General features: G+C 37.4%; 1 protein-coding gene across 1 annotated transcript in view; it reads left to right on the top strand.

Moving 5' to 3' along the window:
• Positions 1–6,159: 6,159 nt before the first annotated feature.
• LOC127653318 (ras-associating and dilute domain-containing protein-like) overlaps positions 6,160–16,484 on the top strand; it is a 59,005-nt gene continuing 48,680 nt past the window's right edge. The window contains exons 1-3 of the mRNA XM_052139969.1: positions 6,160–6,662; positions 9,267–9,596; positions 10,888–11,123. Of these exons, the coding sequence (XP_051995929.1) occupies positions 6,535–6,662; positions 9,267–9,596; positions 10,888–11,123 (694 nt within the window). The 5' untranslated portion in view covers positions 6,160–6,534. The remainder of the gene's footprint in view (positions 6,663–9,266; positions 9,597–10,887; positions 11,124–16,484) is intronic.

Below are 16,484 nucleotides of genomic sequence, written 5' to 3'. Positions count from 1 at the left end.
CTTATGCTTAGCTGTATTAATCAAGATAACTTTTTTTATATTTGCAATTTGTTAATGATTTAGTGTTAATGTACTTTGTATTATATTACCCCAGAATCATTTAAAAAAAAAAAAAAAAGTTGATGGTGAATTTGGCCTCTTTTTCCCTTCTGACTGCTGTAATTCAACGCTATTTTTTATTTATTTTTTTTTAAAGCTGTGAAGTGGATTTGATTTCTTTTGCTGTTTGAGTAAACGGGTAAGAAAAATATATTTGCTGTGGTCGTCCATTCACCGCTAGACGTGTTAACCCCAGTGGCGCCTCCAGGATTTTTCTTATGGCGTTGTCAGAGGAGACGTAAGGATATTTTAAGTATATAGTTGTGTGTGATTTAATTAGGCCTAAACAAGTTCAAACAGGACAGCGGTTTTCAATTAACAGGTCAAATTTCTATATTTTCTTCATAAGTCATAACTTGCAGTTAATGTTTAAAATGTAACTATTGTTTTTTTCTCTAATGGTTTTATTTCTGAAACCATAAACTAACCTTCCATGAACGTTGCAGGGAGGTGTTTTGTGGGACAACCTTAAAATATAGTCATGGTTATTTTAAAGGTGGCCTATTATGCAAAATTCACTTTTACATGGTGTTCGTACCATAGACTGTAAAAAAAAGATCGACGACGCACCTTCGCTCTTTTCAATTGGTGAGAACTGAAGCCGCCAGTGTCCCGATATGGCGCTGACATCTTGGGACTTGAGTCTGCGCAGTTGCGATTTCGGGACCAGACCTGCGCAGTAGTGAGCAGGAAGTAAAGCCGCGAAATCAAGGCCCCGCCCTCACTCTCGCTGAATCAATCGAAAGCACACGCCCCTGCACTTTTGACTTATGACGGTGTGAAATAATTAATTATAGAAATTTAGATATTACATTTTTAGATATTTAAAGCTCCAATCTCCTCAGTCCTCCGAAGATCCCGAAAAATCTTCAGTGCTTCAGTGACTACTACGCTCAAAGAACCTGTCAATCATGATGTCACAGCACCGTTTTTATAGCATCAAATAACTAACTAAAAACAAACTTATTTTGACAACAAACACTTGAAATTACATCAACGTGATAGAAACTACAGTAAATGACAGAAACTGTCTTTGGAAAAAAAGATATGTGAAGTTTAATTTAATGGCTAAGTTGGTCTCACGTCCCGTTGAATAACATGGGGAGGCGGGGTTTATGACCTATACTACGACCAGTCACCGGGGGGCGATCGAGACGTTTTGGCTTCACTTTTGAGGGCTTGTGCGGCACACTTGGTTTATACTTAAATGCGAGTTGGCAGTGTACACAACCACCCTACGATGTTAAAAGACCACCCATTGCTCTTATATTTCCATTAATCAAAATGAATGATTTTCGTTTCTGATGTCATGTTAGAGTAGGCCTCGCCCACGACTGGTGACGGACTCCACCCTGTTATCATAGATCCTCCCCTGAGTGTTCACACAGTCCGCCATTTTTTCCGGTGCTTGAGCAGATACAGTGAGAAGAAGAATATCTCAGCTTCGTAAGCATCATAAGTGTTCTGTTGTTGGCTGAACATAAGAGTCTTCATGTACTCCCGGCATCTAAATGTACATCCCGAGTCACTAAAGATGCAGTGGACACGTTTTGTTTTGGAAGGAAATGTGCCCCAAAACATACAAAAATGTGTGTATGTTTGTGCAAATCATTTTACACCAGACTGCTTTGTCAATGAGTGTTGATATAAAGCAGAAAAAAAAATCTGATTCTCAAGCATAGATCAGTAACAACTGTTTGTGTTACAGCTTTATATCCTGAAGATGTAAGTGTCGCACTTTATATTTTGTGAATGTTTGCAAATTACCTTTCTGAATGTGCTTGTTTTATGCAGCTAAAGTTACCTTTGTCTCTGGTTGTATTCACCAGACTAGTGGAACAGCAGCTCATTTGCATTTAAAGAGACACACACAAAAACGGCATGTTTTTGATTCCACTAAAAAAGAGGCTTTTACATGGTATAATAAATGATTCATGGGGTATTTTGAGCTGAATCTTCACAGACACATTCATGGGACACCTGAGACTTATATTACATCTTGTAAAAAGGGGCATAATAGGTCTCTAAGATTTTATTTTCGTTTGATTATATGAGGTTGACAGACAACAATGAATTAAATTAGTGAAGTAGGCTAGCATTTAATTAAATTAAGAAAATATATATTTTTATATATACGGGACGGAGGAGCCCGATGCCATCCGCCAACAGATGGAGGAGTCCACAGCCATTTCCGCCTTCTTTAACAACATAAATGTTCCAATTTAAACACATATTTTGTGTAAATTTATAACATTGTACTTTATATTACCCTGCAGTCCATTTAAAAAAATCAGTTATCGTTGCTGCAATGAGGCTTCAATCACACCTGCTGGATGAGTAACAAAAGATCGGGCCTGTTTCTCTCTTCATACTGATGTTAACCAGCATTATATATTTTTATCTTTTGCCAAGCTTTGAAAGCATAATTGTTTTTACTTTTGCTGTTGGAGCACACGGGTAAGCAAAAATTTGATTTGCTGCGGTCCCCATTCACCGCCATTCAAGTTTAGCCAACTATGGCATGCGGATGTGTGAAAAGGGTCCATAAATTTAAAGGTGCTGTAAGCAATTTTAGCTGTTTATTTCCACACACCCCTTTTTCCAAAATCCTGCATTTCAAAGATAAATATTTAAGCAATATCACATGAGCAAGAGTGCGATATGGCCCTATATCAGCTGAGTGCCGCAGGTAATCACAGAAGTGCTGATGTAGGGCCATATAGCACGATTGTGAGTGTGATATTGCTTATATACAACAGTTCAATAAACAAGTACGTTTGAAAAAAAGAAAAAAATTTATTTGTTCATGGAACTACTTGCTTACGTGACAGATCAGAATCTGGCGTTGCTGGCTCAAATCAAATGATGTGTCCAAGCCTAAACATAAAAACATAACTTCAGAACTACTAGAATCACTGCTTGGGCTGTTTCTAACATGCTATTGGAGAAACAAAGTTGTGTGTGTGTGTGAGAGAGAGAGAGAGAGAGAGAGAGAGATGTAGTGTGTGTTCATCATGTTGATGAAGCTGTAGTGTGTTAGTCATCTTTCTGAAGATAATTTTATTTTGGTGAAATGCATCCTATTTTCTCATTGGAAAAATAGCCGTCCAAGCAGGGGTATTCCTCTCTATTTCGAGGTAGCCGGTGCGCAAGTGTCTTTCACTAGAAACCGCAATGTCCTCTGCCATTTTGTCCTCTCCAGTGTGTAAGAGGTAAGCACCTTGAGTTTGTGTAATTAATCAGTCTGTCTCTCCTAAGCCTAAATGCTAAAGTTGTTTAAAGCTATTTCCTAGCTTTAGTAGTGTAGTAGTAATGCAAGAATTCATGGAGTGCTGTTGAATATAAAAACTGATTGACACTGACTCACTTCACGTCACCAACTTTCTCATAATAAACACAAAATAATGGTCTTTTGCCTCCACCTTTTGCTGGCTAAAATGTGTAATGTCACAAAATTAAATGTAAAGAGACATCTATAAATACATATGCACTGCTCTTACAATTTAGTTTAGAATGGCACGAACACAAGCGGAGTGATACACACACAATGAAGCGTCCGAGTGATGATGGTGTGAGACCATCAGCACTCACAGAACGTCTCTCGTCCAATCAGATTCGAGGACCAGAAGTAACTGGTGTGTATGTGTATACTATATATATAGTAAATGTTCAGAACAACACTACATTTTCAAAGATATTAAATGAGCTTTATTGAGACTGACATCAAGAAGAAACCTTTTTTTTAAAATCAACAGCAGCAAAATAGGTCCCTCAACTGACATCTGTTAGCTGAGACAATATGGTTTAAAAATAGCTTAATGGTGCTGAAAGAAGTTTTAGCCAATCTAGAGTTTCCAGAAACTGAGCTGCTGGATTAGCCACGCCCCTTTCCCCAAAACCCTGCACTTGATACCAAATTAGCTTTATTAACACGAGCAGCAAAATAGCGCCCTCAACTGACAACAGTTATGAACAACATGGCATAAAAATGTCGAAATGCCTCAATAATTAGCTGAAACTACAATGAGAATGTGCAAAATGATTGACAGACAGAAAGCATCATTGTCCATGGCCCCCAGACACATTTTGTGTGCTGTTTACAGAGTCTGGAGTTGTCACAGGGACCTAGGAGATATCTCAGGACACTTATTTCTTTAATATCTTTCAGGGAGTAGTAAAAATGTTTGCATACCTTTCCATGAAAAGAAAAATCGCTTACAGCTCCTTTAAGCCAAAGAGTCCACTAAACCGCTTAAAATGATTGACAGGCAGAAAGTGTTTCTGATTGGCTGGAAAGGGCGGGCCGCTAATTTAAATTGTTGCCCTTCACAGAGACGGATATGGTTTCTTCGGTTTGTTTCTATTTTAATGTATGTGTGCGCTTTAAAAAAAATCTCCAAAAATAATCATTATTAAAGTTTCTGTTCAGTGCTTAAGGGCTCCTTGGTCAGGATGCAAGTGGATTTAAAGTTGTATGTCAGGTGCCAATCCTTACAATTAAAATATTTGAACAATTACATTGTGATGTTGGGTGTGTAATTGTTCCCAATAAGTAAAAAAAAAAAAATAGTTCAATTGTGGATTCGGCTTTCTGGAGTAATACAGTCTCATGGAAACAGTTGTATTGTAGTAGCTCGTAACATTTGAATGCTTTTCTCTGCAATAGTTCTGTGTGAATTGTGTGCTCTGCCGTTAGAGGGCGGACACCACACATTTCTGAAGTCTGAAATCGAAACTGGGCTATCTGTTACACAAACATTCTCTGACTTTGTGTGTGTGTGTGTGTGTGTGTGTGTGTGTGTGCGCGCGCGCGCAGGCTTTTGACAACGCAAAGAGATTGAGTGCATATTTTACTGTTGAGCACTTTCACATCCAGGGCAAGGGAAATCCTCTCCCACCCTTCCCTTTTCCTTACAAATCTGATCAAATCGTCCGCCTGTCGCCTCATATTCACATACAGCAATTCATGATCACTGCTGACATCCGTGTTTTAAAGCATTCGTGTGTATTTACATGAATGATAATAACCGTGTCAGTCATTTCAAGTGAATCTATACTACCTCTTTAAATGTATGAAATCAACTCATGACGAACACGAGATTGTCCACATCCTATTTTCTATGCAGAAATAGCGTTACAATTTTTATAGTTTACAAATTGTATTGTAAATGATCATTTCTATTAAATAATTTGTATTAATCTATACGCTAAATTATGAATTGTATGTTATCATTAAATAATTAATTATTTATAACGTATTTATTAATTATACATGTCTCATCTTTAATAATAAAGTGTTCTCAACGTTGTTTGTTTGTTTACTTATTATTAGTATTATTATTATTTAGAAATGGTCACGATCACCCGGTGGCGAAATTACGACTCAAATTGGGTTAACGAAGAAGTATGGGTCATGTTCCATCCCAAATTCAAAATCAAAATAAGATGTGATATTTTGAAAAAGAGCGCCTGTTTTGAGAAAATGTTCCACTCAAATTCTAATAATTTTATTATAAAAATATCTCGCATTACTGGTTTAGTAATATCATCCTGCTTTTTTTTATATAAATACTTTAAATTAGAATTCAAAAAACGTATCTACTAAATATACGAATAACAAATATAAACAAACTCTACAACTCGTTCAAATGTAAAAATTACAATAGAATTGACATCTAATTACAATAAATTAATGTCAGTTCAGGAAGGGGGATCAAAATGTGCTAATTTTTATATATTTTAAGGTCTTAAAAATCTGCTTGATTTTTTTAAGGTCTTAAAAATCTGTTTGATTTTTATTCCAAAAATATTTTTATTTTTATCTATTGATTTTGTGCTGACAATAACATACTACCCGGATATTTTTTTGTGACAGTTTTCCGGAGATTATTTAATTAATTGGAGTTTTCGAGCGTCCACTCCTGGTCCAATCATGTATTGTAATTAATATGCATGAGCTAAACCTTCACCATAGTTGGAAAAGGTTTCCGCTGGTGGTCGTGACGTCAGTGTAGGCTAGTAGCGCTGAACTTTTCCAAACGACACACACGCACACACAAAACGGTATTGGTGTGTCGCTCGCTGGTGCCTCAGACAGCTCGCTTGAGAGTTTGGACATAGATCGATGAAATGAAGTTATTTTGCTGTCTTTTAATATAAGATTGTGAATTGTTTTAAAGCGGAATTGACAGTTAATTCACATTTATTAATGGCAAAGCGGATATTGTCTTTATAAACGTTACAATGGAATATATTTATGAAAGTTACCAAAGGACACCGATTCATATTTGGAGGCAGGACGTGCGATGATGTTTAAGACTTGAAGTTACTATATTATGTACACTAAAGTACAACATGTGTTGCGCTGTCACGAGGAGCTCACAGACAGTAAACACCTGAATTATACCATATATTTGAAATATTACGCGTTTTAAAATGATCTCGGAGGAGAGAAGCGATTTCATCTCTAAACAAGCTCTCGGCTTTCCTGTTGGATTATTGATCCGCTCACCCAAGAAGCGCCTGGCAAAGCTGGGCAGAAAGACCAGCAATGGATCTCTACAGTAAGATATTAAGACACTCATACATGAACTTTAATACACTTTACAGACATTGATTAAACTTGCTTAGTGTTAAACGTATTGCTAAGACTGAAAGCGATTGGGACTTTAAGGACACACTTACAATGTATGAATTACTTTTTTTTTAGTCAGAACATTTAGCAAAAAAGTTCATTAGGTTTGGAATAATAAAACAAAAGATATAGTATTTGGACATGTTCTCTTTGTCAAACTAAGTGAAACATGTCCATGCTGATTCTTGAGACTGAAAAACAATGAATAAACACACACACACACACATATAACTATGAATCTCATCACAGCCTTTGGAACCTTATTGAACTTATATCAGGTATAGGAAGAACATCCTTTGGATGAAGACAGGCTCATTACCTAATTTTATAAATGTTTTCATAAATACAGTGCCTATAGAAAGTCATCAAACCTTGTTAATATCCTACACATTTGTCACATTACACCCTGGAAATGTAAATACATTAAATTGAGCCTTTCCAGCTGTATTAACACAGTAAAACCTTCAACATTCAAGTGAAAATAACATGTAAACAAATTCTGAAAAATGACAAAACCTATATTAGTAAAATACCTGGTTTAGATAAGTGATCAGGCCCCGAAGTGTGACCATTACCCTTTCAGATCACATACCTGGATAATAGTCCCCCACCTGACATCAAGTCGTTTGGATTACTTAAGAATAAAACCATCTTCTAAGGCTTTAACTATCCCTCTGAGTACCTTTCAGAGCATTGTTAAGAAATGGAAAGCACATGGCACCTCTAAACCGAATGACTGTGCCAGGAGGATATTGATGGGTAATACAGGGATGATATCAAGAGGCAACTTTGAAGCCTTTACAATCACTTATGGATGAGATTGAGATGGTGTGTGCATCTCCCAAGCTTTACACAAAGCTGGCAAGAAAGAAGCCTCTTCTAAAAAAAGAGCAACAGTAAGCCTCGTTTGCATTTTGCGAAAATCACTTTTCTGATTCTGATGCCAGTTGGAAAAAGGTTTTATGGTCAGATGAGACAAAAAATTGGACCGTTTAGACTGAACTCCAAGCACTATATTTGGAGGAAATAAAACACAGCGCACCACCCAGAACATACCATACCTAATGTGAAGCATGGTGGTGGCAACATTATGTTGTGGGGGTGTTTCTCTTCAGCAGGGATTGGGCAATCGTTCTGGATTGAAGGGAAAAGGGATGCTTCCATGTACACCCAAACTCTTAAGATAAATCTGTGGCCCTCTGCTCGACAACTGAAGATGTGGTTCACCTTTCATGACCCTAAACACACTGCCAAAAGCAATTCAGTGGCCTAGGGATTGGAAGGTCAGAGTCCTTGAGTGGCCAAGTCAGAGCCCTACCCTAATATGCTAGTTTTTCATCTTTAAATGTTTTGGAGCTGTTGCCTTTTTTTTTCGCTACTTGAATGCTGTAAGGCAAAAGATAACAACAAATAAAATAGGGACACAATGAAGTTGTCAAATGTTATAATAGAAGAATAACAGGTGGTTGAAGGGTGGTGGTGCGTGATCAAGAAAATGAAAGGAAAATGTTTTGAACAAACTAGGGATCATCTCTAATGAAATTCAAAGTTGAATCTGTTTTGTCCACACATTTGTTTTGTTACGTGTTTCAAGAATCATAGTTGATGAACTATGTCTGTAGTTCACACTGACTTCATTCATCCACTAAAATCTCCTCAACACCAGTTGAAAATCGTTACAAAATGGCTCAGAAAAGTAAAGGTAGTTCTGAGAAAAGCTTTAGCATCATTTATATGCACATGTCATTTGGTTTGATATTTAGTTTTTGAATGAAGTGACTTTCAGATATTTTTTAAGTGTGGCTTAAAGTCTAAATATTTGAGGCTAATGTATGTTTGGCACTGAATGGCTTTAATCAATTTTCCAACATCTTGGCAAGCACACAAAGTGTTATTTCAAAGTTAGCTTGATCAAAAGCCAAAAACGTTTTAGTCAGAAGTAGTTACCTTGTTAAACCTATAAGTTATGGTGTTACCACAATGCAACATATCATTTTCCTTCATTCTGAACACCCCCCAACAAATTACATTGTGAGAATGAAAAAGGCAGTAGTAGCTGTTTTAATAATTGTTTTAACACATGCTGAAGGTTTTTGTTGTATCTTTGATAAGTTAAATATTTTGGCTTAAAGGTCTACTATAGTTTTCCAAAAAAATGGAGAAAATATGAATGTTGCCATATGGCAACTCACAATAAAATGACAGTAATACAACTCCTAGTCTCGCATAAGACTAATTTACTTCATTGAAATAAAGAGCTGATTTCCCTTTTGGCAATTTTTAAAGATGACATCGATTATATTGCTGCAGTTATTTATTTATTTGAAAGTGTTTGTGGTTACAAAAAAAAACTAAAATACAAATAAATTATGTAAAATTTGTAAAATTATGATCCATTCAGAGTTATCATCCATTCTATTTGATCTGCCGTCTATTTCGTGATAACATTGTTATATAAAGTGACTTATATGCAGAGCTGCAGAAGGTTTTCAAGGTTATTTTAACATCCTTATCTCTTCTTTGTCTCTCTTAGATCTAACACGTCTGATAGCACAGCTCAATCAATGGAGAGCACTGGAGTTAGGCAGCCGGCCAAAAGCAAGATACGCCGACACAACAACAGACTGACCACAGTGTTTAATCGAAGTCCTATCCTGAGAGACATCAGGCATGGTCAGGATGGCAGAACCCTCGCCCTGGACTTCCAAGCAGCAGACGACCCTGCAGAGCTCTCCAGTCAGAGGTCTATTCCAGGGATCCTCAAGATATTTGGTAGCAACATTTGTCAAGGAGCCAACTACAAGAGTGTGTTGGCCACCAGTTGCTCCAGTGCAAAGGAGCTGGTAAAAGAGGCTCTGGAGAGGTGAGAGATGTCCTCTTGATCTGTCCTTGAAGTGTCAGACAAGTATATAATAGGTTATGTGTGTTGTTTCCTAAGACTTTGTCTATAAAAGGTGACCAATATTGGATTTTGCCGATACCGATAACCAGGGGCATATATATTTTGGGGGATAATCAAAACAAGCAAGGACAACCCCCCTATTATTTATACCATGATCAATGGAAACATGGGTTAATGTTCAAGCCAAATCTATGTCCTTGCATAGGTGTTGGAAAAAGCCAATAACTAATATCCACATGAAGTTTATTGTGCCAATAAATAATATCCCAATAATAATAAAAAAATTAAGATTTGATGAATACAGCTGGACTAAACAAGACCGAAATATTGGAGGTTAGGGAAACAATGATGTGCAACGTACAGTCGTACACCCTTACAATCATGTGCAACATTTTACAATATAAACACTATAAAGTAAACATTGTCATAAACATAACTACAAACTATCACTTGCAAACTATCCGCGTTCATTTCAGCCTGTAAACAATAGTTCAGAATGTAGCTATTGGCACTGTGTAATTGGCAAAACCGTTATAACTGTCTTCCTCTACGCTATAAAATAAACATAGGCATATAACAAATATGAGCAGTAATTCATCAGCAGTAGACCCTTAGAAAAAAAATATATCAGGGAAAGATTTGCGTTAATTTCTTCTGATAGCTCAAAAGTAGCTATCGGCACTGATTAATCGGCAAAACCAATATTTTGGTCAAGCCCTACACTATAAAGGAAACATTGTTATAAAACAAATAGGAGTGGTAATTCATCAACAGTAGATCATAGGGAAAAAAACTGATGACAAACTATCAGTGTTAATTTCTGACGATAACCGATTTCCGTAGTTATTAGCACCGATTAATCGGCAAAACCGATATGTCAGTCGAACTCTACTCACATTGTCATATAACAAATATAACAAATATGTTTTATGACTAAAGCCCATTAGATGTAAAATTGTTTTGCTACTCTAAAATGGCCCATTCAAATAAAATGTTTATACCAATGGATTTCCAATAAAAAAATAAAATAAAATAAATTGTTATTTGACCATTTCACTGTTGCTGAAGCACAGTATATCCTCAAGCTCATAGCTGATTGGTCCGCGTTTAGTGAACATTCTGAGATGATGTACTGCTTTGACACTTCCACTGCTGACAACTTCAAACCGGTTTCAGTCAACAATTTCCACAGTGTCAGTTCATCCAATAAGGTCAGTCATTTGGTCAGCTGAGGTATTCTCTTGCCCCATAGGTACTGTTTGGAGAAAGAAGACCCCAGTGCATATGTGCTCTGTGATGTGATCGGCCAAACTGGATTGGACAATGAATGGAAGACCGAGTGCTTTCGTGTGGTCGGTGACCATGAGAAGCCCCTTGTGTTGCAGTCACTATGGAAACCCAAGGAGGGATTTTCCAGGCGTTTCGAGATCCAGAAAAGAGCAAGTGTGGAGGTGCAAAGCGCCAAAGATGCTGACACCGTCACTGCAGGTATGGAGACAATATCAGTTTGGGTGAGTGAATTTAAAGAATATTATTCAGTAGTTTTGAGTTGGGATATACAAGACTATTCGATCGGTTACCTGACTTGTCGACTAATTGGTTGTAAGCCTTGTATAATTAGTTGGGAACTGAAAAACAATTCCTATTTAGAACCATTTCAAATTTTTTTTTTTTACCGGAACCATGATTTTCATGACTTTCAGTTCGGTTACGGGATCACAAGTGTGCAATCTTTCACTAATGCAGACACAAATGAACAAAGAACTGTTACTGTGTTATGTGTGAGACTTAAATCAGACGCCCTGGATGGTTGTGGAAATGACAATGTGTTGTTAAAGATATACATTCTGAGTTTTGTTGTAATTTGTGGTACTTTAGAAAACAAATTAAGAATGAATAAAATATCATTATTTGTCTATTTAACCTCTTCAACACTGGGGCATTGTTGGGCTGCTGGCTGCAATATTTCACAATCAAATTTATAAGCTCACCATTTACACATACTGTGGACTAATATTCCACTAGATGGCAGAGATTTTGCTTTTTTACCTTCCATAGCAAAATGTCGATCTGAAATGTAGGTGGGATCTAACGCATTTTAGCCCTCACAGATGTACTCGACCATAGACGTTCAGTCTAATTTTCAGTTCATGCACCACCGCCAGTGTTTAATAGAATATCTCGGCCTCTGAGTGGACTAGAAGCTCAATCTAGGTGTCAAAGCTGAGATCCTCCCCTTTGCCATGAATAAAATGTTTTCATCAATAATCGATAACATACAGTATATTGCAGATGATTTGCTTAGCATGCTTTTCCTGCTGGATGGCATATTTTGTTCTGGACATCTAAGATATAACTAGAGATGCACCGATTGCACTTTTCTAGGCCGATTTCGATTTTTTGCAAGTGTGACCTGCCGATACTGATTTTTTCCAATTCCGATTTTCTTTCTAAGACCTATTATTGACCACATATACAAACAAAATCTACCTTTCTTCAATGCAAAATTTTATTTTCATAATAAAATAAATTATTAAACATTACAATTTCCCCCAAACTGCACTAAGTTACAGGATCTTCTCTCACTTAAACAACTCTCAAAATAAAGTGCTCTGTGACTATAAAGAGGTAGAAATAACAATTAACTGCAAATGAGTTGCTTTATATAACAAATGTCATTTCCCACTATTTTTATAAATGGACTTGTTTCTCTTTATTACTCGTCTAACAAAACAATTACTAAGATCTGAAAAACTGAAGTGTCCAATACGCTCAACTTACGTTAGATGTACAAATATCAGTTGTAAAACTGAGCACTGCTTCGGGAACGGCTTGCATACCTGTCAACACTCCTGTTTTTCCCGTAATTTGTATGGCCCAAACCACGTTATATGAATAATCACATCAATATATTATTCCAAGGTGGTCCAGTTGCCAGATCTTGAATGAAACGCATCCTACTCACACAATCAGCACGTCATACAAATTACAAATCATTTATGACCTCAATCTGGCAACCTACAACCCATTTGCGCTGTTGATATCTGTGCAGGCAGTAGACGCGGGATGTTAAATCAAGCATCACTGGTAGATGGGAGGAGAAGACTCAGCTGGTGCTCCGGTGAAAAAAACTAAATATACATGCACATTTAACAACAGCTGGATGGAAGAATTGAATTTCATATCCCGAAGCCATATCGACAATGCCCACGCCTTTTGCAATGTGTGTTGCACTGATTTTAATATCGGCACGGTGGGAAAAATTACGATAAATCACAACGCCACGATTTGTATGTATTTTGCCTGCCTCTGCCATCCAGCACCCTCCTTCCCCTCTCCCGGATTTGTGTACCCAAATGTTGACAGATAACAGGCTGCGTGTGTTACATGACACAAGATTAAACAACTCGGGCAACGCGACGTCGAAAAGTACCTCCTACTCTGTATCGAGGAAATGTATCAGATTTCTGAAGCCTCTGTCCTCAACTATGGAGAACGGCTGGTCATCCAGGGCCATGAATTCCATCATTTTCCTCGTAATTGCTTTGGTCTTTTCGCTGCTCATTCCAAGGGATGATAGGAGACGCTGCTGACTTGTGACTGGCTCAGAGCTCTGGCTAGCTTTAGCCGCATTCCCTTTTTAGCTTCTTTTTTAAAATGGGCATTTTCAGCTGGGTGATGGTGTTTTAAATGTCTAATTAGGTTTGTTGATCCGAAAGTTATTGTGCTGGTTCCCCCACGGTTTACTTTGGCCTTACAATTATTACACATTTCGAACTTTATGTATTCTTCACTCACAGTGAAGATCTTCTACGCCAATGACATGTTTACATGCGGCTGTGACGTTATTGCCTGCGCCGCTGGCAACAAAACGGACCGGCTTGGAATCGGTAAGACGTGAGGCTGACTGGCCGGTTACCGGTCTGGGCCGAGCATGCGGAAAATCGGCTAATTCCGGTCCCTGGCCGGTCGATCGGTGCATCTCTAGATATAACATTGGATTATTCACACAAGCAAACTCACAGACAAGAAAACAAATTCTCATTTTGTAGAAAAGGTAAGAGCAGATTTAAAGTTTTTAGCTATTTGGGGCTTGCAGCACATTAAAGATACGTTTGATATATGATTTGTCTATTTAATTGCTATTTGAAAGACATATATATTTATATGAATATATCTACCACATTACCTTTAGGTGACACTTCTTTGTGATGGATGTTTTCAGGCCTTATTTTGTTATTTTATGTAACATAAATGCAGAAGTCTTTGAAAAGTTCAGATTCTATGCTTTCAAATGATACCCCATATGCCTAACTTACATATCCCAGGACTTTAACATTTTAAGCACCGATTATCTGAAGAGGCTTTGGCAAGAATCTGTTCTGTTAAAATATGCAATAATCTCATTATTTTATAACAGGCTGCTAAGGGCAGTAAATCCAATATTCATTGCATTTCTTATTTCCAAATATTTCTTCATCAAAAGTACTAAAAACTCGTTAATGGAAACGTTAAGAGGAATTGGAACCGGAATCATTAAATTCCTTGTGATTCTCATTGCAAACGTTGACAGAAGATGCGTTCTTGCGTACAAAGCACAACCGAATGGAACAAAATGCAGAGGTTTCAAGACACATATTTAAAAGTAAAAAAAAAACTAATTATTTCCACTAAAATTGTCAAAAAAATTAAAAAATTACAATGTAGATAATGTATAAAAAATTTAATAAACTTGTTGACCTCAACAGCCTGACCATTGTGAACCATCCCTAGTTTTGAGATGTTTTAACAAGCTGTCCTTTGATCTCTATTTCAGTTGACACAATATAGGAATGTTTTAACAGTCTGAGGTACCTCATAGCTTATCCCAACAAAAAGTTGTCAACGAGAAGCTTAGTTAAATCACTCTCTCAGAAGTATGTTTTATTGGGATAGTCTTATCAGCACTCACACTGGGCTTTCCCATCGCGCTTTAGCCGCCAGCACCGAATCGGCCGCTTGTTTTTCTTTCTGAGCGTGCTTCCTGTACTCTTGAGGCTATTTTCTGTTGTTGGCTTTGGCTTTGGGCTGTGGTGTTCCAAAGAGTTCCCTTTTGAATCGGTGACTGGGGAAGCTCAACCCCATCACTGTATGTTCTGGGCTGACAGAACAATGTGAATGACCACCCATTTCCACAGCTGATAACACCCAGTTTTTATGGGTGTGAAAGCCTGACCTCTCTGAGAACATCTCACAGCACTTAACTGCCCTTTAGCTGAATTCAGTGGTGCTTATATTACACCATTCCCATCCAGTCAAGTTTGTTTTTAGAGTCATCTTAAAGCAGTTCATCTGAAGTGATGTTGCACACTTTTACAGTTGTACAGCTAAATGTAGTAGATTTACTGAGAAAACATGAATTCTTTCATTCAAAGCTTTTAACAGTTATGTTTTTTTGCAGCTTTAAATTGTTGCTCTTTGAGGAAGCCATAGTCAGTGCAATTACTTTTGACTCATTTGATTTAAGTGATGTGGCATTAATCATGCCATTGTAAGATGTTTAACACTTACAGTACAACCCATCTTTTGTTGATGTTTATTCTAGTCAATATACTGGTTTTGTACAAACAAGCGTGACTCAAATTTAGTCATCGGCACAACATGCGCAAATTGTCTGTTTGCAGTCTAGTCATTGTAGGGACACTCTGCGTCTTTGCGTGTCATCTATACATGCTCCTGAAGTTGACTGCATTACAAAGAAGTCGTATTATGCATCAAATACGTCTGTATGGGATCGGCTTTTGAAATTCTTTTTCGTTCCTCATTTAGAGAGAGAAAGTATACTGTTTGCGAATATTCAGACACTGTTCACACCGATGAGGCCGGGAATTTAGAGGACCGCTTACATTAACGGTTTATATAACATTAACTAATGTGATTTTAAATGTTAAATGGTATCAATATGTACATGCCTGAGTACATGCCTCAGTCTATGAGTAGAATTCACATGAGATCGGTAAAACAAGCTTTTTAAACCACTCAGTGATGATTTAAAGTAATATGTGCTGTAGATAATGTGTAATTTGTCATGTTTACACTCTGCATTCATGACACTTACATGCTATATGTGGTCATACTATTCACTGGTTACTCTATGTTATTGTATTTTATCACAAATTGTGTGAAAAGATGACGATGACCAATGGCAGTAAGAAGGTGTATAACAGCCAGCATGAAGCTTTCCTGAAATTTCGCTGGCAAGCTATTTCGAACACCCTTACTTTCTTCGATTTCACTAGAAGTATATTGCCCTAAGTATTCAACTTTGGTGGCTAGCTTGTCCACTGCTTGTGCAACAGACGTGAATGATACCTCATTGATATTGCTTTTTTGAGCAAAGGGATTTATGAATTTTATTTGGCTAATAATAAAATGGCCATAATACCCAAAGACAGTAGGTGCAGGAGCGACCCTAGTATTATATCAGGGCTCTACGCTAACTTTTTTCCCAAGGAGTACAAGCGCTCCTAAATGAAAAAATTTTGGAGCACAGTGAAAATTAAATACAGAGTTTATTAACAAACAATTTATTACATACATATTTATACTGCGTGTATGAGTGTGTGTGTGTGTACTAAGGGACAGACATCTGTGGAACAGCACATACCTCCCAAATCACACATTGAACCCATGCCTAAGCGGCCCAAATTTGAGGAAAGGTTCATCTTCTTTCACAAATGAAGTATGTGCTGTTTATCTTTATTTTCAGCTGCTTCCACTTCTCCTCAGACTGCAGCACTTGCCTCCTCAAGGCTGCTTACACAGAGCCTGATGGTTTCTCTGCCGTGAGATGTTTCGCTACACTAGCCA

This window comes from Xyrauchen texanus, chromosome 12, assembly GCF_025860055.1.
Source record: "Xyrauchen texanus isolate HMW12.3.18 chromosome 12, RBS_HiC_50CHRs, whole genome shotgun sequence".
Lineage (NCBI taxonomy): Eukaryota > Metazoa > Chordata > Actinopteri > Cypriniformes > Catostomidae > Xyrauchen > Xyrauchen texanus.
This window is presented reverse-complemented; position numbering and strand designations above follow the sequence as displayed.